Genomic DNA, 22,042 nt, shown 5'->3' with positions numbered 1-22,042 from the left:
ATTAACATCCTATTTCATGAACTGATTTCAAATGGCATTCTTATTATGCTCAATTTGATGAGGTGCCGTTTAAATGAGAATTAAATCAAAACATTTATCAGTTTAATTGCCAAGCTTAACTGTAGCTATAAAGTAGCTATAAAGTGGGGAGTAGCAGCACGAGTGTGTCACTGTGCAGCCTTTTCCCTTTTATTGGGTATATTCCACCGTCCAGGCATCCAAACATAGTTCCATACATCAGGGATCAGGTGGACTAGAAAATACTGGCGTTCATGTTTCTGGGTTTTATTTATTCTGTGGTGGGAGATATTTGAGGAGATAATTTACCTTTTATTTTTCAAACAAAATATGTTGTACAAATGTATTTCCCATCACAGCGAGTTCAGCTGCGTTTCTATGCAATTCCAACGGCGACTTGTCTATCTCATATCTTATTATCTGTCAAAACTCGTGCATTTCCTCTTCTCTGCCTGGGGTGTCGCCATCTGCTGTGGTGCTTCTAGCACAGTGTGGTCTGTATTTCAGCATTAATATGCAGACCAGACTTGTGCTGGAAGCACCACAGTAGAGAGTACCCCTGGCAGGGAAGAGGAACTGCACCGGTTCTGAAAGATGCAGGGTGCTAGAATGAACACCAATATCTCACTGAACTGACCCCTACAGGTGCATACACAGAGTTAGATCTGGCATCAATTCGATTTCAATTTGATATGCCGTTCAATTTCTACTAATCAATCTTGCCTGGCCACTATACGTGAACACGCAGTGGGATTGAATCTGCATCGAATGCTGCTAAAGGCATTTGATGTGCATTCGATTTCGATTGGTGCTGCTTCTATAAGCAAAATAGAATAGAAAACTAGTGCATATCTCATGGTCTGTACCCTCCAAGAGATGAGCAATAGGATGACAGAAGGTGATTGCTTTATAGAGGATCAAGGGCATAACTCTTATAGGTAGAGCCCAGGACTGTGAGGGGCCCATCTTCCATGTTAAAGTTACGTGTTGTATACATTTTCGCCATTGTGAAGTACAAAGGGGCCAATTACAAAATTTTGCTACGGAGCCTACAAATATCTAATTACGTCAGCGGAGGACTGTCTGTTCCTACCATGTACTGGCAATAAAATTCTAACTTTTTTAATCACCAGTAACATTCAAACAGCAGTGCTAAATATAGATGTAAATAGTGTTTTATGCAAAGCGTAATACAAACCGCAACAAAAAGAAACAAAAGTTATATGGTTATGGTGGGACGCAGCATGGCCTTCCTTACATAATAGTAGTAATACACTGTGCTGCACAGTCTATTTCTACTTGCCATACTGACCATGCGGGGCCGCACACAGGTATCACCTTATACTTCCCTTATATTCCCTATATAGTTAAAATCTTAAGGAATAAATAGCACCATGTGTACACAGCTTTATATATACACGGTATGCTTAAACTCCTGCTGCTATTGCACTGATGCTGCTGCCTCCTCCATAGCTCGACTTAGGGTTCCTCTTAAGACTGCCAAGCAACCTGGCTCTGACCGGCTCAATACACTGCTTTTACCCTGGGTCAGATTGCTGTGTTGCTGGATCCAGGGTATTACAAATTTCTTTGACTGGATTACCCATTCACATCGTACTAATAACCCCAGTCGGACCCAGATTATTTCTGAGTCGACCCGGGTCGATGTGCGATGTGAAAGCACCACAGTCAATAACCCGGTATTTCAAAACAGGAAAAAAAGAAGGGTTATACACGAGTCAGACCCCCCAGCAGCGAACTCCGGGACTTAGCCTGCGTGAAATAGACCCCCTGCATGCGAGCGTGCAAATGGCCTGCCCGCTCTTTCGCCAAAATAGCGCTGCTGACTGGGAGGCACTTAGCGATTTGTGCCCCGGCGTGTGTGGTGTCTGGCCTATGGACCCGTGGCTAGTTGCAGGCAACTGCGGTGGCGACCCAAACCCACCAGGGCTCCAACGGTGCAGGCAGACTGTCTGCTTGTCCTCAAAGAACCCAGTCCCCTTAAGAGCTCTGGGCACTTTTCTAAGACTGAGGTCTGGGGGGATAGCCAGCCAGTATAAAACATTTAAAGTGCCGACTCCTAGCTGTCCACCGCTCTATCCCATGTGTAAGCAGCCTGTAATGTCCCCTGTAGGAATGAAGGAGAAATTTAATTATCCGAGTATTATGAAAAATGGTATGGAGATGGCCATATTGACACTAGTATGTTTCTTGGACTAATTCAGACTATGGACCTTATTCTGGTCCACGCGCAATGCTGCGAACCAAGCGCCACCCGCCGTGCCAGCCACCACACCCTCGCACACCCGAACCCTGCAGGGCTGCAAATGGATAATTTGCATAATAATCCATTCACAGCCGGGGAGCAATCATTCGATGGCCGGCATCCATCGAATGATTTCTCCAGCGCTTGTAGATCAGAGACCCCTCAATGGTATCTCTGTTCTCTGAGTGCCCTGTGCATGATGCAGGAGGGCAACTAACATCCGGTAATGTCAGCTGTCCACCTCCTGCATCAGTGTCACCGGGTGATTACCATGGGAACGCCCACTGTTTTCATGGAAACTCACATGACATGCTGGGAATTCCCATGGGCTATGCCCCCCCGCCACCCCACTACTAGGTGCAAGCTAGCGAACATGTAGTACGCAGTGCATCTGCACATGTGCAGATATGCGCCTTCGCATGCAGAGGGGACCAAAGTTATCAGAATAACTCCCTATGTTGTCATATTCTGAGTCAGGCTCTAAATCAATGACTACACCAATTCCTAGATAATACAACTGTCAAGAACTATTATGAATGCAAATTCTCAGGCAGGACCCTCTTCCCTCCAGGTCTCTCTATTGCTTCCACCCTTTAATGACTGTTTGCCCATATGATGGGTACAGGTTCCTTGAGAACTGTTTTACTCTGCCTGCTGATTCCAGCTACAGCGAGCATTCCTACCATTGCACACTGTACAGTATTTATTTAGCTTTTGGTTAGCTCTTGGATGACCACGCACACATTCTGGCACCTAAAACTATAAAAACAGCAATAATAAAATCAGTATATTTCTCAGTCAGTAGGTGGTGCTGTTTACTAATGCTGTAGGTCTTCCTATGTGATTTTTAATATAAACTGAGAGGTATGAAGTACAAAACACCCAAGGAGTCAGGACCAATTAGCTGGCAGAGAGGCATGTACAAACTTTACCATAGCCAAGAGTTAACTTCTGTACAATTTCTAAGACCATTGAGAAATCTTAATAGCGGATGAATGCCTACTTCAATACAAGTAGCATTCATGTACGGTATACAGACACTGGGTCAAAACAAGAGGAAGGTCGACATGCATTGGGTTGACCACTGAAGGTCAACAGGGTCATTAGGTCGACACATGCATTAGGTCAATATGGGCTAAGTTGACATGGGGGTTTCACTTTTTTTGAGCCGACAGGTGGTATTTCATGCCCTACTAGGACGTGGTGGGAGAATATAATATTGTGCCGATGCGAGGGGACGTGGTGCATTTTTTAGTGTCCATGGTGACTGTGTCGACATCCAGGATAAAAACAAAAAAGTGAAAAACCCCATGTCAACCTTCAGATATGTCGACCTTCCTCTTGTCGACCCTATGCCCAATACCCTGCATGTACAGCACTGAAGGATTATTAGAGGGAAGATCACTCTGGTACTATAGAATGAAATCATTATGGGCAGTATTCCATGCCAAGGCAATGGGGTTTTCCATGGTGAGGATGGCTTATTTTTGGTGAGGAAAAGCCATTTTCGTTATCAAACCCCCTCGCCATGTTCAATGTAAGGGGACAGCGAGGATCCCCTTAAATGGCGAGTATCGCTGCAAATGCATTTTGTGGCAAGCCCTGCAGTTTTAGTGGTCACTCTGTCCGTTTCCACCTCGCTGAAAGGAACCAGCGAGATGGAAACGGCAAGTGAAGGGGAGGGGATTGAATACTCGACCATATAGCTCGCCGTCAGAGGCATTGAATACCCCTCAATGTGGTAATGAAACATGCTCTCAGGTGTACTCTTTAGTTCGGAAGGAAAACAACAAGGTTTGTAAAATACCCTCCTTCTACCTATTTCCTTTTAGGTATGTACTTTTACATATTCCGTAAGGCACTGTTGACACCTTGTAGCACTAATTATATATATATATATATATATATATATATATATATATATATATATATATATATATATATATATATATATATATATATATATATATATATATGTTATTATTGTTTCTTTCTCCTTTCAGTGGCATTTTAAATGCGGAGCCCGACAATGTCATGCGCACATCTCAATCTAGTCCTTCAAAATCCTTGAAGTGTCAGAATTAAGCTCCTGTCTGCTGACAGCGCAGAGGTGATCAGAGCACTGAGAGGCACAATGCTGGCAAGTGAGAGCTGCTGGTGGCCCCCATCTGGTGCCAGGCCTAGTAGCAGCTGCTACCCAGATAGATATTCCCCTTCCAAAGATACACTGTGACAGTGGGAGATACTGGAATTTACTAGAGCTATTTATTAATAGGTATAAGTGACTACCTGCTGTGTCATATATATGAGGATTTCCTTGTTTGGGCGGATAGGAATGCTTGCATTTATAGTAAAACAAAGTATTCACTCTTGGCACGCAATGTGTAAACAGACATTAAGAAAAAGACAGATTCGTTTTTTCAATTTAAGCACATATACTTATTAATACATTTGAAAGTCTTACAAATAATACAGTATAAAGGGTCCATACACACTGGGCGACCATGCCCAGCGTGTATGGACAGCGATGATGCCAATCACCGCTGCGGGGAAAGCCGCTCAGTGCATACACACTGAGCGACTGAGCGGAGCGCTATGCAAAGCCGTCCTGAAAGCCGCTCATCTGCTGGTATAACCGGCAGATGAACGGCTTTCCCGGCGATGTTGCAGGAGCACGCAGCAGCGCTCATCGACGGGCAATACACACTGGGCGGCTTTGAGCTGAAAGCCGCTCAAACCTGTTGTTTTGAGCAATTTTCAGCTCAAAGTCGCCCAGTGTGTATGGGCCTTAAGGGGGGTATTCAATCTCCCACAGCCATCTCCCGATGGGGGGAGATGGCCGAGGGGCCCTATTCAATGCTGTCTTCCCCGACAGCATTGAACAGGGGATCTTGGCAGAACAAGCCCAACTTCACAAGCAGTCGGGCTCATTCTGCCGAGCTCCCGGCCGCACCCCCTTCTTGTCCCGCTGCAGACAGGACATTGAATCCCGCCTGCAAATTCTGGGTCGAGCAGACCGAGAACAGGACAGGGTCACTGCTGTCGGGCCAGCTCGACAGCCGTGACCTAAGATTGAATAACCCCCTAAAACGTTTTTATGCTATTTTGGCTGACTGGTACAGGAATGAAGACAACTGTAAAAGTTAGCGGTTCTTTGCTGTGCACATTGATGGGAAAGAATTTACTGATAATGGAAAAAGCAAAAGATACATCTCAGCAGGAACCGCCAAAGTTTTCCCATTATGACATGCTTAAAGTGCATACACGCGGTATAAACTACCGATATGGACTATATAGTCCATATCTGGTAAAAAAGCAGAGTTCTTTGAGCGACCCGTTTCCGATTCAGATCTGATTATGTATGCCACTGTGGAGGAGGGAGGTGTTAGTGCCAGAATTAAAGCAAATAAAAAATAGACTCTTCACCCAGCGGCGAAAACACTGGGTGCGCCCAGGAAAACACTGGGTGACCCCATGCGAACATGGGCTGCTTCCTGCCTTCCGTCGGCAGGCAGCTGACATCACAATGGGCGGTATTCAATGTGAATACCGGCGAGGTGCAGCGAATCCTGTTTAGGATTCGCTGCACATTCGCCACGTTCCGGAGCCTCGCCGGCTCCGGTATTCAACGAGTCAGGGGCTCGCTGCCCCTGACCGGCGAATATGAGCTCCTGCGGCGAACGCCGCAGGGAGCCTGAGGACGGTGGCAGGCAGGGAGATGGAAGTCTCCCTGCCTGCCCCAGAGCGTATGTGGGGGGGAGGTGGGCTCCCCGGGTGCCAGGCAGCACAGGCTGCCCCCCGGGGGTGCCAGCAGGGGACCGGGTATATTCACTACACCCGATCGTGCATATGTAACGATCGGGTGCAGTGAATATATGAATATCTAATGAGCGGCTCGGCTCCGGCGCCCCCTGCTGGATGCTGTGTAAAAAAATAAAAATAAAATATTTTTTTATAAAATTAAATATATATTCATGTGCTTACAGCACATGAATAAAAATTGCATGCCCCTCCTCAGAATAAAATTCCTGATTTTAGACACCAAATGTAAAAAACACTTTATTTTAAAAGTTCACATTGCAAAAAGATAGCGATTGCTACTCGGTGAATCATGGCGAAAAAAACCTTCAAATGTATTCGCCATGTGGTCATTGAATAGGGTGATTCACCGTATTAGTAAAAAATTCGCCAAACAGCACAAATTTGCCATAAAAACATGGCGAATCAGCCTCATTGAATACCGCCCAATAAGTCAGCTGCCCGCCCTGTTCACAGAGCAGGGCGCAACTAATCTAAGTCACCAGAGAGTGACACATTAGAGAGGGCTTCAAAAATCATTTGATGGTCGGCGACTATCGAATGATTTCAGGCACCCACGCAAGGCTGCGAATGGATGTTTATGCAAAACATTTGCAGGCCTGCGGGGAAAATTAGTGAATAGTGGGGGCGTGCGTCACAAGGCTCGCAAAGCTGCAAACTAACGCTGCAAAAGTCTATAAGTGGCAAGGACACTTCCTTATCAAGGAGGCTGAGCATATTGCTTCACTCACTATACTTTGGACATTAATATATGCTCCATTGCATTTAATACTTTCATTAAATATGTGTTGTGAATTTTGACTTGATGTCTGTCTGTGTTAAATGCGCTCTCTGCAATACTGCTTAGGAGTGCCTTCCAGCTTTTTTATTCTATTGAAATAAGTAAGCATAGTAAGAAAATAGTCGAATGGTAGGTAGGAAAGTAACACTGTCATTATTATTATTATTATGACCAGTTATTTATATAGCGCACACATATTCCGCAGCACTTTACAGAGAAAATATGTGAACATTCACATTAGTACCCTGCCCCGTGGAGCTTACAATCTATATTTGCTGGCATGTCAACCTACATACAGGGTAAATTTGTGTTAGGAGCCAATTAACCTACCAGCCTGTCACTACTGAATCACTCGGCGCAGCAGATTCAGCTCTTTGAAAAACTGTATCTGCATTCGTGGAAACAGCGGATAGATTTGCATCCATTAGCATCCGTTTCCATGAAAAACATGTGGATTTGCAGTTATGTGTCTTTTCCAACTCTCGGATGGTTTCCAAAAGTGAAAAAATAAAAAAAGATTAAATAGATCGAATGCCAGTTTGATCTATTCTGCCCGAAAACAGAGGATGCTAGGATGGAGTACCTCATGATAGGCTACAACATTGGATCTCAATAGGGATGGCCATCGTTGCCATTGCCGTCGATGGTTTCCATCGATGGCAATTCTGCAACAGGCATCAATAGTGCTAATCTATACAATGGATGACCATCGATATTTTTACATATCGATGGTCATCCATTGTGTTTGAATGATTGGCCTGTCGGCCAATCAAAACATGGGGGCGGGGCTTTGTGGGTGTTGGGGGGACGGAGCTATGCTCAGTGTCCCGGCACTTTGGAAAAAAAAAAAGAAAAACATTGTTTTGCTGTTCCATCGATGGAGGGAAACCATCTGGTTCTCGCCCATCTATGGCAAAAGTATTCGACATCGGCCATGAACCATCGATGATTTTGAATCATCGATGGCCATCCCTAGATCTCAACAGATCATGTAAAATTCAGTAAATATAACCTACACCACTTCAGACATGTGCAGTCCAATGGCTGTGAACTTGTAGTTGTCCTGCTGGTCCAAACAATCACTTAACTTTGTAGACTTTGCAAATCATGCTTCTATTGGGGAAAATTTAACTGTAAGCTAATTTCTTATTGCTCTGATATGCAGCTATTTATTTATTAACAGTTTCTTATATAGCGCACACATATTCCACAGCGCTTTACAGAAAATATTTGAACATTCACATCAGTCCCTGCACCAGTGCAGCTTAAAATCTATATTCCCTACCACATGTACAAGCACACAGACATTCTAGGGTTAATTTGTTGGGAGCCAATTAGCCTATCTGTATAGTTTTGGATTGTGGGAGGAAACCGGAGTACCCGTAGGAAACCCACGCAAGTACGGGGAGAATATATAAACTCAGCACAGTTAGGGCCATGGTGGGAATCGAACCCATGACCTCAGTGCTGTGAGGCAGTAATGCTAACCATTACACCACCCGTACTGCCATTAGGTATAAGACCTTTATACAATAATTAGATGCATGGGCATAATTGATATGCCCCAGAGTCATCCGAAACAACATTAAATGCTGTTAATGATAAACAACCTACATTTTTTACCAGTGAGCTGCCTTTGCCATAATGTTAACCATTCCTCCATCTTCATCCCCTCCCGCCAGTGTGTCTACCCTTTTGGAAAACACATTATTGTGTCACATTCAGAAGACATACTTTCCTTTTATCTATGTAGCCACAGGATCAGAAATCTGCTTGTTAACACATGTTCAGAGGCAAGGCCCTGAGAACACACTAAACTGCATATTTCGGTGTACAGCTGTTTTAATGCACAGAAAGCAATCCAAATGTCTGAGAGGAAGCTCCACACCAAGGTTTAGGAAAGCTAAAACACCAATTGCTATGGAGATTATTTGACCACTATTGATATTCACTTCTTTGGGGACAATTATCATCTATTTGTGATCTGGAGATTTAGTAATAATTAGAATTACAAAAATAAGATTTGTGGGTACTTATATGTTAGTTGGGCGCCCACTAAGCTATTTGCTTAGTTTTACGCGTCCCCTTGCGGGGCTCGCTACGCTTCGGGCTCGGTGGCTCGCAGCGAGCCACACTATATAAAATCAACTCCATGCCAACATGGATAGTGGGGGTATGAGCGTACTAACTATAGTGGGTGCCCAACTAACATATAAGTACATATAAGATTTTTGGTTCTTATCATTAAAACTCTTTTTCAGAGTTAATGTGGGGGACACTGGTTGACCATGGGGTGTAGTGAGGGTTGAGGATCTACCATTTAATAGGTTAACTATTTGTAGTATATAGGCTCTACCCTTCAATGCATTTTTACAGTTTTATCTTTAACGGTCTCTAGGATATGCTGAAGGAAAATAAGGACAGGATAGTATCCTTCCCACAAGCATAACCAAATAGGGGAGGGATCATAGTGTCCCACAGATGTACTCGGAGATTAATGGTAAGAACCAACTCTTACTTTCTTCCTCCTCCAACTGGGGGACACTTTTATTCCCCTTTCAGACCGCACTTTTTACCCATTATTTTGACCTTTTTTTTTACCGTTTTTAAAACGGTAAATTGTGCAGTCTGAAAGGTGCAGAGCGTATTTCCTGGTTCTATTGAACTGGTATTTGGGTTAAAACGGGTTCAGTGTTGTGAAGGAAAAAAAACTGCATTGAAATACCGTTTACAGACATGCGGTGTGAAAGGGGTATTAGCTGGCAGACCCGTTTTTAGAAACGTTTTAAAATACCTGGTCAAAGCCAGTTTTGCGGTCTGAAAGCAGCATTATACAATGAAGATGTATATAAAAGTCCTGGCTGAACCAAATACTTTCCACTCAAAAGAAGCTTTCCTGGACACCAAGAGGTATATTTATTAAAGTGCGGATTTTTAGAAGTAGATATGTTGCCCTTAGCAACCAATCAGATTTGCTCTTTTAGCTTCTAGAATAGGGGTGGCCAGAATCTGGTACTTACCAGTGATCTACCAGCGTCTCCTCCTCTGCAAAAAATATTCCCCTCCCACATTATGCCACATAATGAGCCAAAAATCATATAATGCCACACAATATGAGCCAAAATTCACATAATGCCACACGAGACAAAATTCACATGCCACACAATATGAGTCTAAATGTACATTATGCCACACAATATGTGACACAATATGAGCCAAAATGTACAATATGCCACACAATATGAGCCAAGATTAAGGGACAGAGAGAGTGACAGCACCACATAGCAGCATATAAAAAATATTATGTGTAAAGCGCCATCAAAGCCAGGAATTAGGATGAACTTACACTTGTGAAGAGACCCCCTTCCCCCACAAAACAGCTTATACAAAATATTATATAGATACTTCTAAAAACCTCCACTTTAATAGAAATCAGATCATGAAATGTGTCAAATTTGGTATTTGTATGAACCGGGGACCATCAAGATCCACACCACGTCACCCACAAGTTTCCAACCTAGCGTGTGAAACCAGCTAATATCCTGCTTGGTATAGGTCATTCAGCTACTTCAGATGGCTGCTGATCTTGCTGCTCTGAAGCTACCAGCAGATGTGCAGGTCCTGGCATTAGTCAACAGCCAAAACATATAGCCTGGGCTTCCTGCCGGACCAGCCCGGCAGTATTCTGCAGATACTTCTGGTATCTGCAGAAGTACAGGTCATACTGCCTGCTATCTGGCTCTGCCATTTGGAGTCGTGTGAATGGATCATTGCTGACATAGGGGATGATTCAGGTTGGTTTGCAAAAGCAAACTTCCTTAATGGACAAAACAATGTACACTGTAGATGGGGCTAATGTAACATGGGCAGAGAGAGCTACATTTGGGTGAGTTACTTTGTTTCTGTGTAGAGTAAATACTGGCTGGTTTAATTTTACACTGCAATTTAGATTTCAGTTTGAACACCCCCCCCCCAAATATAACTCTATGCACATGTTACATCAGCCACACCTGCAGTGCAGCATGGTTTTGTCCATAAAAGGAGTTTGCATTGGGAAGGGGTTGGAAGGGAGGAGCATACACGTCATTTGCCAATACACACTGAAAATGTGTCATGCTTGTGACGCTCGCACGCCCCATTCGTGGCAATGGATACCGAGACAGGTCCCTCTGGCGCACCAATGGCATAGATGACAATGGCTGCATCTATACATGCCACAGTGAGAGTAATTATTTATCATCTGAGTGCTGCACCTGTTGGATCTATTGGCTGACTTGAAAAAAATAATAAATCTTGTCTAGGGCATCAAATTGCTTAGGTCCGGCTCTGGATAGCCTTAGACGAGGTAAGTAGCCACAGTAATTTACTGCAGCAAACAGAATACCCTGCCCTTAGGTCTAATATGGGAAGCAAAAATTACTTTGGCACTCCCCTCTGTAATGATGCAGATGGCAAGGTTTTAACTATAGAAAAAAAAAAAAAAACACACAAATAATCAACTTTTCAATCAACATAACAATTAAAAATGTTGCCTACAGCCTGAATGACATTGTAAAGCCAAGCATCCCAAAATATCTTGCAAACCACTGGCAGGGAGTGACTGCTGTTATTCTAGATTTAATTGGACCTTATTAACAATATATGGTAATCATTATAAAGGATTGAGTGGCAATATAAACTATGTTATTTAAGTATGTATTTGACACAGGTTTAATAGTTTAGGAAGTTTTAATTAAACTGTCCCCTTTTAATTAAGCTGGTCTTCTCTTGGTGTTGACAAATTGTACAGCATCCAAATGCTTCAGAAATGCAGCTGCAACACACTGAAGATCAGCAATCATTACTGAGTTTTCATGCGGTTATAGAGGCCTATTTATGAAGGATCAGTACTTTTGGTTTTGCCATATACAAAAAAAGCCTAGTGCAGTAGATTTCATAGAGATGCAGTAACTGACACAGCCCCTAAATGAGTAAGGATCACATATGATAAGCTGGCAGGGGCGCTGCTGAACGATGGGATGCCAGTAAATATGGGGTCACTGTAAACATTATGGGGTGGGAGGGGGTGCCGGTATATGCGGGGGTAGATGAGAAGAGGTGGGCGTGCCCGTGCTGCTGTGGGGCAATTCTGGGGGCCTTGGAGCTGGGACAGATTGGGTTGGGGGCATGTGCCTCCTGAGCTTCTTTGGAGGTAGTAGAGCAGGCATGGCCAAACCATGGCCCTTCAGCTGTTGTGAAACAATAAGTCCCATCATGTCTTGCCACCGTTTTGCTATTATGAAATGCTGGAACTATGGCAAGGCATGCTGGGACGTGTAGTATCACAACAGCTGGAGGGCCACAGTTTGGCCATACCTGCAGTAGAAGATGCTGCCTGGTGCTATCAGAGTCCATTCCCGAGCTGCCTCCCAGACTACAGTCAGATTGTGCATGTATATCAGCATGCTGATTGGTGGACGGCTGGAGTTATCTACAAATGAAAGTGCTGTCAACTATTTATGGTATGGAAGCAAGTGAAGAGATGGGACAGGGGTCCACAGCAGGGGCAGGTTATGATTTTTATTTGTTTACATTTTTCCCCATGAATGAGTGTGGATGGGCCACAAATGCATTTCTTTGCAGGGGCCTACAATGCTGTTAAAACAGCCCTGACAGTAATCAATATCGATGAAGCCAGCCTCTGCCAGCCCACCATGGCATAGTTTCTGGCGGAGCTGTAGGACGGCGGATGCAGGAGCATCTTACTCACTCTTGTATCCCACTCAGCTGGCCGGCAGAGAGTGGGGACAAGGTGTTTCCCTGCCTGTCTCTACTTCAGGGCGACGGGCAGGGAGTGGGGCGACAGTGGATAGTGTTCCCGCTAGGAGATTTTTAAAGGGAAAAATTAGTCCTGCCCCGCTAAAACAGCCTGGTGCCTGCCCCAACTGCTTGCACGGGAAGCCCTGTACCGCCTTAGGCGGCGATGTCCGGCGCTTCCCCGGCAACATCTGCGGGGCCTGCCCCCTTTAGTGATGGCGGTGGCCGGGCCCGCCCCTTTTCATGATGTCACGGCCCGGGCAAGCCCCTTTTCATGATGTCGCGGCCCGGGCAAGCCCCTTTTGTGACATCGGCGGCCCGGGAATGCCCACAAGTGTGACGACCCACATGCCCGGCCAAAAACCTAGAGTGAACACTAATGCCGTGTTCTCACTGCGAGTGAGAAAGACACGGCTTTTACCTAGCATTAAAATGCCGGGGACTGACGCGCTGGACCCCCGTTCTCACTGCAAGGCAAATTCCCGGGTGAAGAAGTTCTACCCGGGAATTTGCCTTTAAACACGGGTTTTTCGGCAGTGTGAACGGGTCAACCCGTGTCTGCATATCCGGATCTCAGACGCGGGTAAAAAGAAGGGTTTTACCCTTGTATGAAATCCGGATATGCGACCCGTTCACACTGCCAAAAATCCTGTGTTAAAAGGAAAATTCCCGGGTCTACATGCTAGACCCGGGAATTTGGCTGCAGTGAGAACGGGGTATAAGTGGGCAGTGATCGGGGACAGGGCTGCAGAGCTTCCGAGAGAATGGGGCGTGCGCGTGCCCCCTTCCTGGCGCACGACGGCGATGGCGAGAGCAGCTCCATCTGTATATCACTCTTTTTTTAGCTTCCTGTCTGTACTGTGTGGGCATAAACCCCAGTTCCTAATCAACACTGTCCACATTAACTGAATTAAAACATACTGGTCCCAAAACATTGCAGTCCACAATGCCCTATGTTATTACAATACTTCCTCCTCCTTCACTCCTAGACTGGTCTGCATATTAAATCCATTTTTTAACTCTTGGCATAAAGGACATAACAAGGTGACTGATGAAATAGACGTGCAGTGAGTCAGGAGCAGTTAAATGGAATGTCTGTACACAAACACTGGTAATTCCTAACCAGATCTCAAATGACCTATGTATCGGCTAAAGGTAAACAGAAGTGATTGAGAAACTGTGGTCACTGATCCCACTTTGGGTATGTACAAAGCCATGATACGGTCATTAGGTCATCCCTATTTAGGTCAACAGAATAAAACAGTGTGCCGAGTGCAGTGAGGCCCAAAGCATGGCGAGCACAGGGGACACAATACACTTTGATGGTGTCCATGTCGACTTTGTCAACATTTGGTGCAAAAAAAATCTTCTGGAAACTCATGTGATGTAGAGGATTCTCTAAGCTTCAAAAGTGATAAAATAGAGAGTGATAAACAGCCAGCCAATCAGCTCCTGTCTGACATTTTTCAAACACAGTCTGTGACATGGCAGGTAGGAGCTGATTTTTCTGGCACTTTATCACTCTCCATTTTATCACTTTTGAAGCTTAGAGAATCTGCCCCTATATATCGTGACCTCTGATGGAAAGAGCACACACAGACACCAGGAAAATATATTGCCTGTGTAACACCACAGGTCATACATGTAAGCTTGTTGAACTGTCAGGGGTGGCCACAGCTATTGATGGAGCTCCAGGTGTTGGGCTTAAAGGCACAGTAGAAGGAAATCCTAATGGGGTTTCCCCAGGATAAGTCAATGTGTTGGGAGGGGGTTCCCCATGCGGACAGGGAATCTAGGAATGGGGGCTCTTACCTTTGTTTCTCACTAGGACCAGTGCTGGTGTGTAAGAGCCCCAGGGGGGGCACTATCCTGGCGGCAGAGGCGGGGGTATTGTATCCAATCTTCCCCTGCCCGGTGGCATCATCCTGCATGGGAGACTCCCGGGAGAGCAGGAACCGGGGGCCGTTGGTTGGCAGGAGCCGGGGAGACGGTGTGAGCGGGACCTGGGACACCGGCAGGAGCTCCGGACCGTCACGGGACGGGGCGATATCCCAGGCAGGCTGGGGTGCGGGGTACGGGGGGCGTCCATCCAGGGAGATATTATTGAGGAAGAGGAGGGCGGCCTGCCTGCGTCGGGAGTCACTTCCCCGTTTCCTTCGCTGGGAGACTGGGGGGTTTGGGGGCTCCCCGGTACGGCCTCCGGGGCCTGCCACACCGGGAGAGCCGCAGGTCGCCGCGGCCATTCTCTAACTGAGGCCCCGGGCCGGGGTACGGCCTGCCCTCCTGGGATACGCCCACACTAATTTGCCATTGGCTGGTGCTAGGGTAACAGCGGCAAACGGTTCCGCTGATTGGAGAAATAGAATGTCACTCACATCATGTTCACGCAGTAGGCGGGTGGGCGGCGAGGTCACATGTCACCTGAGGACAAGTCTGAATAGAAAGAACGAAGTCTGTGTGACTGAAGACTCCTCTCAGACTCATGTGGGCACTGGGGCAGTGGCAGGGACTGGGAGACTGAGTCCTTGGGAGCAGCAAGGGGCAGTCATTGCTGAGGTGCCAATACATAGTGGCTAGCCCCACTGACCACAGTGCTGGGAACTGACCTCAAATACTCATTAGCTCACAAGTCATTTCATATCAGTAAAAAGCAACTGGTACAGCTGCGAGGAGGCCCACCCTCTACAGTAATCTAATGTAGCTTTAAATAGAGATGTACTAAAAGGAATGCCAATTGACTATAACGGGAGAAGAATTCATTTTTATGTATATTTCAGAAATTCTTCCACCTATGAACCATATTTTTAGTACACATCTTGCTAAGACAATTACAGATATGTTACATGCAGAATGACGGCTGCTTCCTATTGAATGGCGGCCATTTAATTCTGCATCCCTAATCGAAAATAGCATTAAAACAGCTCCATTATGCGATATTAGGACCCCGATTTTACTATTATCCCCTTAGCGCACACTCTCATCCCTTTCCATGTATGCCCGCCTACACCCCATCTCTTATAAACATGTCACATATTGGGGAATGACGGCTGCTTCCGATGGAATGACATTGCCATCAAATGGCCATTTAATTTGCCATCCCTAATGAAAAATAGTTTTGTTAAGACCACAATTTTACTATGATCCAGTAAGTGCACAAACTTATCCTTTTCCAAATATGCCCGCTTACACCCCTACTCTTATAAAAACATGTCACCTTATACGGAATGACACCTGTTTTCTATGGAATTACAGCCATTTCATTCGCTAAGCCAAAATAGCATTAAAACCACTCCATTATGCGATATTAGGACCACGATTTTACTATGATCCCCTTGGAGCTAGGGGTGGCCATCGTTGCCTTTGCCATTGATGGCTGCCATCGATGGCAAAAGTGCAACTGGCCATCGATAGTGTACTACTATTCAAAACTTGTAAGAAGAAAATTACCAGTGGGCGCCTTATGCACACAAATACAACAATTTATTGAATGGACATATAGTATAAAAAATTTATAACAAATAAGACACATAATATACACAGAAAACATAAAATTAATTATAAGGTAAGCATAAAAATAGTTAAAAACATGTGCAATAGTAAGGTGCTGATTCAATACGGTATATAGTTACCAAGTCCCGGTAGGTGTTTCTCATATGCGCATATGAAGCCAGGTACTAGTGTCCCAATTTAAAAGGTGAAAATATCAGCGCTCTGTGGGAGTAAGTGAATACTGTAGAATCTCCCAACAGGGATTTTGTAATCCACAAAGGATGTTCCTTAGGGGGCTTTATGGCAGCGAACCGAAATTGCAGAGTCCGTGCGGTCAACCCTTGTTGTGTCGATAAAGACGACAGCCACTGAGCTTACATGTAGATAGAATATCTTCAGCAGGTCCCAATTCGGGTAGATGGATGCGCAATTCCGCCACACGCCTCACAGTGTTTAGATGGTATCAGAGTAGCTGCACCGGCCAGCAAGCCAAGTGCAAGCCGCTGAACACTGTGGCGAGCGGAGACTGCCTTGTTTGTGGGTCTCATGCGCCCTGCTGTGATTGTAGCAGCCGTGTGCTGCAAGGAGGTAAAGCGGCTGCGTGTCGTCTTCTAGGACACTCCGCTGTTGCGCTTATGAGATGGTGACAAGGACCGAGTTGTACTAGATGTCGTGGAGCTCAAATGAATGAGAAATTCCTCCAGGTCCACTGTCTCAATGGCGGCAACAAGAATTCCAAGACGCGTTTCGCCGCGCTACGGCAGCTTTTTCAATTGAGGGCAGCCATTTGCACACAGCATCCAAGCATTAGCCCACAGCGCTCAAAGTATATTGTATTCAAAACTTGTGTAGTGTCTATTCTATGTTCTCCAGAAAGTGACTTAAAAGACACTACACAAGTTTTGCAACATCTGGAGAACATAGAATTGAAACCGTTGATGATATTATGTACGATTGACATCAAATCTCTCTATACATGTATAGATCACGAATTGGGACAGAGTGCAACATGCCATTTCCTTACCAACATGACAGACCTCCCAAATAACCAGATCAACTTCCTGATGGAAGGTATAGATCGTATACTAAAACATAACTTCTTTTGGTACAAAGGAATGTTCTTCAAGCAAATAAAAGGTACAGCTATGGGGACTTCCTTTGCCCATTGTTATGCTAACTTGTTTGTAGCATATTGGGAGGAGAAACAAATTTTGAAAAATAATAAGTATGTAAAACACATTGTTAGTTGGAAGAGATACATCGATGATCTCATATTTCTCTGGGATGGCCCTGAATCTGAACTACAAGCCTTTCTAAAGTACGTGAATGAGAACCCATATGGGTTGGAATTCACGTCAACAACAAGCCGAGAAATTGTCATATATTTGTATCTGGAAATCTACATCAAATAAAATAAGATTGAAACCCGGACATAAAAAAATTGAGTGGAAACAACACATTGTCGAAAAAAAAGTAACCATAAGGAACAATAGTTGAAAAACATACCAAGTGGGTAGTTCGCAGAAACTGTTCAACCACAGAGACATTCCATAAACAAAGTCAGACCATGAAAAATAAGTTGCTGAAAAGGGGTACCAGAGAGAAAAAATCTGATTAAATAAAAAAACCAAGAAAGAAGAAAAAAAAAACGATTTTCAACAAGTTTTATTACACAGCACAGCAGTGATCATCCATATATAAAGAACATTTTGAATGATCATTGGCACATTTTAAAACTCAATGAAACATTAAAAAAGATTATACCAGAAAAATCAAAAGTAATCTTTAAAAAAGCAAGAAATTTGAAACAAGTTTTAACTAAAAGTTTCATCACCTTAGAAAACAATAAAAAAAGTTGACAAGACAAACATAGGATACTATTAAGGGGCATACACACTAAGCAATTTTGTGCTATTTTCTAAGCAATCTGACTACTGATCGCAATCTCTCTTTCTGAACCACTACCCGGCCTTTTTTTGCTTAAGCAAAATTGCTTAGCAAAATCACCTAGCACAAATCTCTGCATGTGTATATGCTTCCCATGGGAGATCTGGACACCAGGAAATCGCCTACCCTAAATAGCTTAGCAAAATTGCTTAGTACACATCTCTACGTGTGTATGTCCCTTTATTGCCTTATCTGGGTTACAAAACCACAAATATCAAACAAATAAAACCACAAATAAACTTTGTCTCTAATCAGACCAAAAAAAGAATATTCCCTTAGAGAAAAAATAACTTGTGAAACAGAAGGCCTGATATATCTATTGGAATGTCCTTGTGGGCTTCAATATATAGGACAGACAAACCGAAAATTTAAAATAAGAATAAGGGAACATATGTACAGCATAACAAATGCCCTGAAGACCCGCAGCCTGTCGAACCACTTTTTGGAATGCCAAAATCAAGATCTGCACGAAATTAAAATTTTATGGTTATCCAAAAATAAACAAATACTGGGGAGGAGGAGATTATGTAAAGTCACTATTACAAAATGAATTTACCATCTCAAAATTTTACAGCCACAAGGTTTAAATATTGATATAGATCTAAAATGTTTTTTTTCTAACACACTAAAAAGGTATTCATAATACATTTTATATATTTAATTTTTACTCTTTTTTTTCCTGCAATACAATAGAAAAAGAAAAGGCACATGGTTGCCGCCAAAAGTATGACCACTTCCTGAATAGGAAGTCATTTTTTAAAAACAAATATAAAAAAAGTTTGATGAATAACTTTCATTGATGAATAAAAACCACACAAATACCACTGTGTGTATCCATGATTAATTGCCCCCAAGGTACAAAACACGTTGGAGGAGAAACAAGCGGAGACTGGAAGTCCTTTAATGTAATACTGGAAGTACCTGTACAAGCAGCACGAGCCGCTGAAGCTGAATTCATGGCTACAGCAGGACAGGAGAACCAGCGAATGCCCGTAAGTATAGCTAGGGTTGGCTAGTTTTCCCCACTGCACTACTGAAAACCTCCATCCCCGCAAAAAGCTCTTAAAAGAGCTTTAAACATATTGGTTTTGCATTTCATGTTATTGTATGTTGCTTTTTTTAATTTTTTACCGCTTTGTTTTTTAAACATAACTATTGCAATAACAGAGTTATAAAGCTGCTGACATATTACCATTGGCCCAGAACACATTTTTATATTTTTCATTAATGATAAGCAATTATGTGTACATTTTTCAAACTTAAAAACCTTTCTATCTGAATATCCTTTCCATTGTTGTTGTTTTACAGCTACCAAATGCACCCAAGAAACACTGCCTGCAAACATTCATTCAATAATATATTAAAGATCAATACACACTGGGCATTTTTGCCCAGCGTGTATGGATAACGATTATGGGGAAAATGGCTGGGCTGAAAAAATGCTCAGTGCATACACACTGAGCATTCGCCCGTTTTTAGTGATTTTACTATGGGTGGATGACTGGGTGCCGGACGGCTCCCCGACAGTCGGGATTCCGACAGTCATTCCTCCTACGTCGGAATCCCGACTGCTCCCTCGTGGGGGTCCACGACCCCCATAGAGGGAGAATAAAGGGGCTCGCTGCGCTCGCCACGCTGTGCAGTCGGGATTCCGATGTCTGACTAATGACTGTCGGAATCCCGACTGTCGGGCTACTATACCACACCCGGATGGCTTTCCATAGCAGGACCCTATGGAAAACCGTCCACTTTTTCTCTCGTCTGCTGGTAATACCAGCAGATGAACGGCCTGGACAACAATGATGTGGGAGAGCACATCAGCGTTCACCAGTCATTGCTGCCCCATAAACACTGGGCGGCTTTCAAGCTGAATGTCACGACCACCATGGCTGCTACCCTGATCCCCTATGCTGTGCCTAGCTCTGGCTCCTGCAGCAGCGTCTCATACCCTAGCGCTCACCTCTGCTCCGGTGCCTTGTGCTGGTGGGGTGCAGATGTCCGCACTGTCACTGCGTGGTGACAGTGGTACGCTGTGCTCCAGTGCCGTCCGGGACATGGGTGGTGTGTGTGAGACGCCATGTGTGTCTGTTCCTGGTTAGGCCCTGGCTGGAAATGCCGGCAGCTGCGCACACTCGATGCCGGCTGGATTCTGTCGCCTTCGCTGGCGGCCGCCATCTTTTTGGTTTCTCCATCCAGTCCTGTGCAGCTCCTCCCTCGCCTGTCAAGTGGCTGTCCAATAGCTGCACAGCTCACCTCTTAAGTACTGACTGGCCAGACAGACCGGACAATGATGTCCATGCCTTAAGGGTGCCCATACACTAGTAAGATTTATCTTCAGATCTGGCTGGTTGGAACAAAAACCTGGTTATGGATGAGTGACAGTTTGGCAGTTTTCCAGCATTTCCAAGCAAATGGTTAACTGTCATTTGCTCTCATCCATAACCATGTTTTTGTTCCAACCAGACAGATCTGCAGATAAATATGCGTGTGTATGGCCACCTTAACATCATTGCTCACTCCTGGCTGTCTGTGGTAATACTACAGTTCTTGTGCCTCCGGTGAAAGTCTTCTCTTTTCCTGTCGATCGTCTACTGCCTACCTGAACACCAAGGAACCTTCTGCCACCAATACGGACTGGACAAGGTTAGCCCCCCAAAGGGGTATTATCTTCATCCAAATTCCTGACAGTTAATCTCCACAGTTACTTCTGGTTCAGCAGCCACGATCACACTCAGCAAGGACTCCCAGACTTTATCACCAATCATCCCATCCTTATCCAATCATCCAATCTTTCATCCAATCTTCATCCAACCATCCAATCCTTCATTCAATCTTTCATCCAATCCTTCATCCAACCATCCAATCCGTCATCCAATCCTCATTCAATCATTCAACCTATTCTTCAATCATCCAATTCTTCATCCAATACTTCAACCTGGAAACCAATCATCCAATCCTGCAATACTTCTTTCAATTGTCAAGCATCCTTTATCTTCACATCTTCAATAGAGACTTATATTATTGACTTTTATCATTTCACAAACGTTCAGTATATTATTGTGCCATCATTTACAACCTGTATTACAGTACCTTAATAAATAAGGTTTATTTTACAGCATTGTATCATCACTTCTGTCGTTCATGCAACATCCCTATATTAAAGCACCTAGCCTCCGTTATACTTCAGCTGGTGCTTCACGAAACGTGACACTGAAAGCTGCACAAACGAGTAAACTGAGCAACTTTCAGCTGAAAGTCATCCAGTGATTAGTGGCCTTTACTGTTGCCAATATTTTATTTTATTTTTGCTGTTTTTGTTTATTCATAAATTAGACGGATGAGGCAAAATGTAATGTATGCTAAGCTGTTAAAATGATCTGCAAAATTTCTGCAGAGGTACTAAAAGTAAAGTAAATTTGCACCCTTTATAAAGAGTATCAAAGTAGAGAAACAAGTAAGGTGCTTACCTGGAGCCACAGCTCCAAGAGATAAAGAACGCATGCTAAGAATTGTAAAGGCAGCAAGAAAAGATGGGGAAGTGGATGTCATCGTCCACCTAGGCACAAATGACCTGGTTAATGCTGAAGTCATGGCCGTAAAAGATGAATTTAGAAAGTTAGGAACTGCTCTAAAACAGTTGGCAACCACTGTAACTTTTTCAGAAGTATTGCCAGTACACCAAGGGGAAGATAGAACTCTGAGAATTAGAAACTTCAATGTTTGGCTAAGGAATTGGTGCAACGAGGAGAGATTTGGATATTAAGGTCAAAGTCAAGCTACCTGGCAAGACAGAGCCTTATATAAAAGTGATGGCCTGCACTCATCTTCAAGGGGAACGAGAATATTAAGTGAGAAGTTTGGAAGCTTCATAAGCAACTATTTAAACTAGCAGAGGGGGGGGCAGTGAACCAAATAAGAATGAAGAA

The 22,042-nt window shown here is 44.1% G+C and overlaps 1 protein-coding gene across 2 annotated transcripts in view; it reads right to left on the bottom strand.

Moving 5' to 3' along the window:
* CABLES2 (Cdk5 and Abl enzyme substrate 2) overlaps positions 1-15,040 on the bottom strand; it is a 31,690-nt gene extending 16,650 nt beyond the window's left edge. For both annotated transcript variants that reach the window (XM_083146799.1, XM_083146800.1), the window contains exon 1: positions 14,493-15,040. In XM_083146799.1, coding sequence (XP_083002925.1) covers positions 14,493-14,923 — 431 coding nt within the window. In that variant the 5' untranslated portion in view covers positions 14,924-15,040. The remainder of the gene's footprint in view (positions 1-14,492) is intronic.
* Between the last annotated feature and the right edge of the window lie 7,002 nt (positions 15,041-22,042).

This window comes from Crinia signifera, chromosome 6 (genome assembly GCF_055691185.1).
Source record: "Crinia signifera chromosome 6, ASM5569118v1, whole genome shotgun sequence".
NCBI lineage: Eukaryota > Metazoa > Chordata > Amphibia > Anura > Myobatrachidae > Crinia > Crinia signifera.
This window is presented reverse-complemented; position numbering and strand designations above follow the sequence as displayed.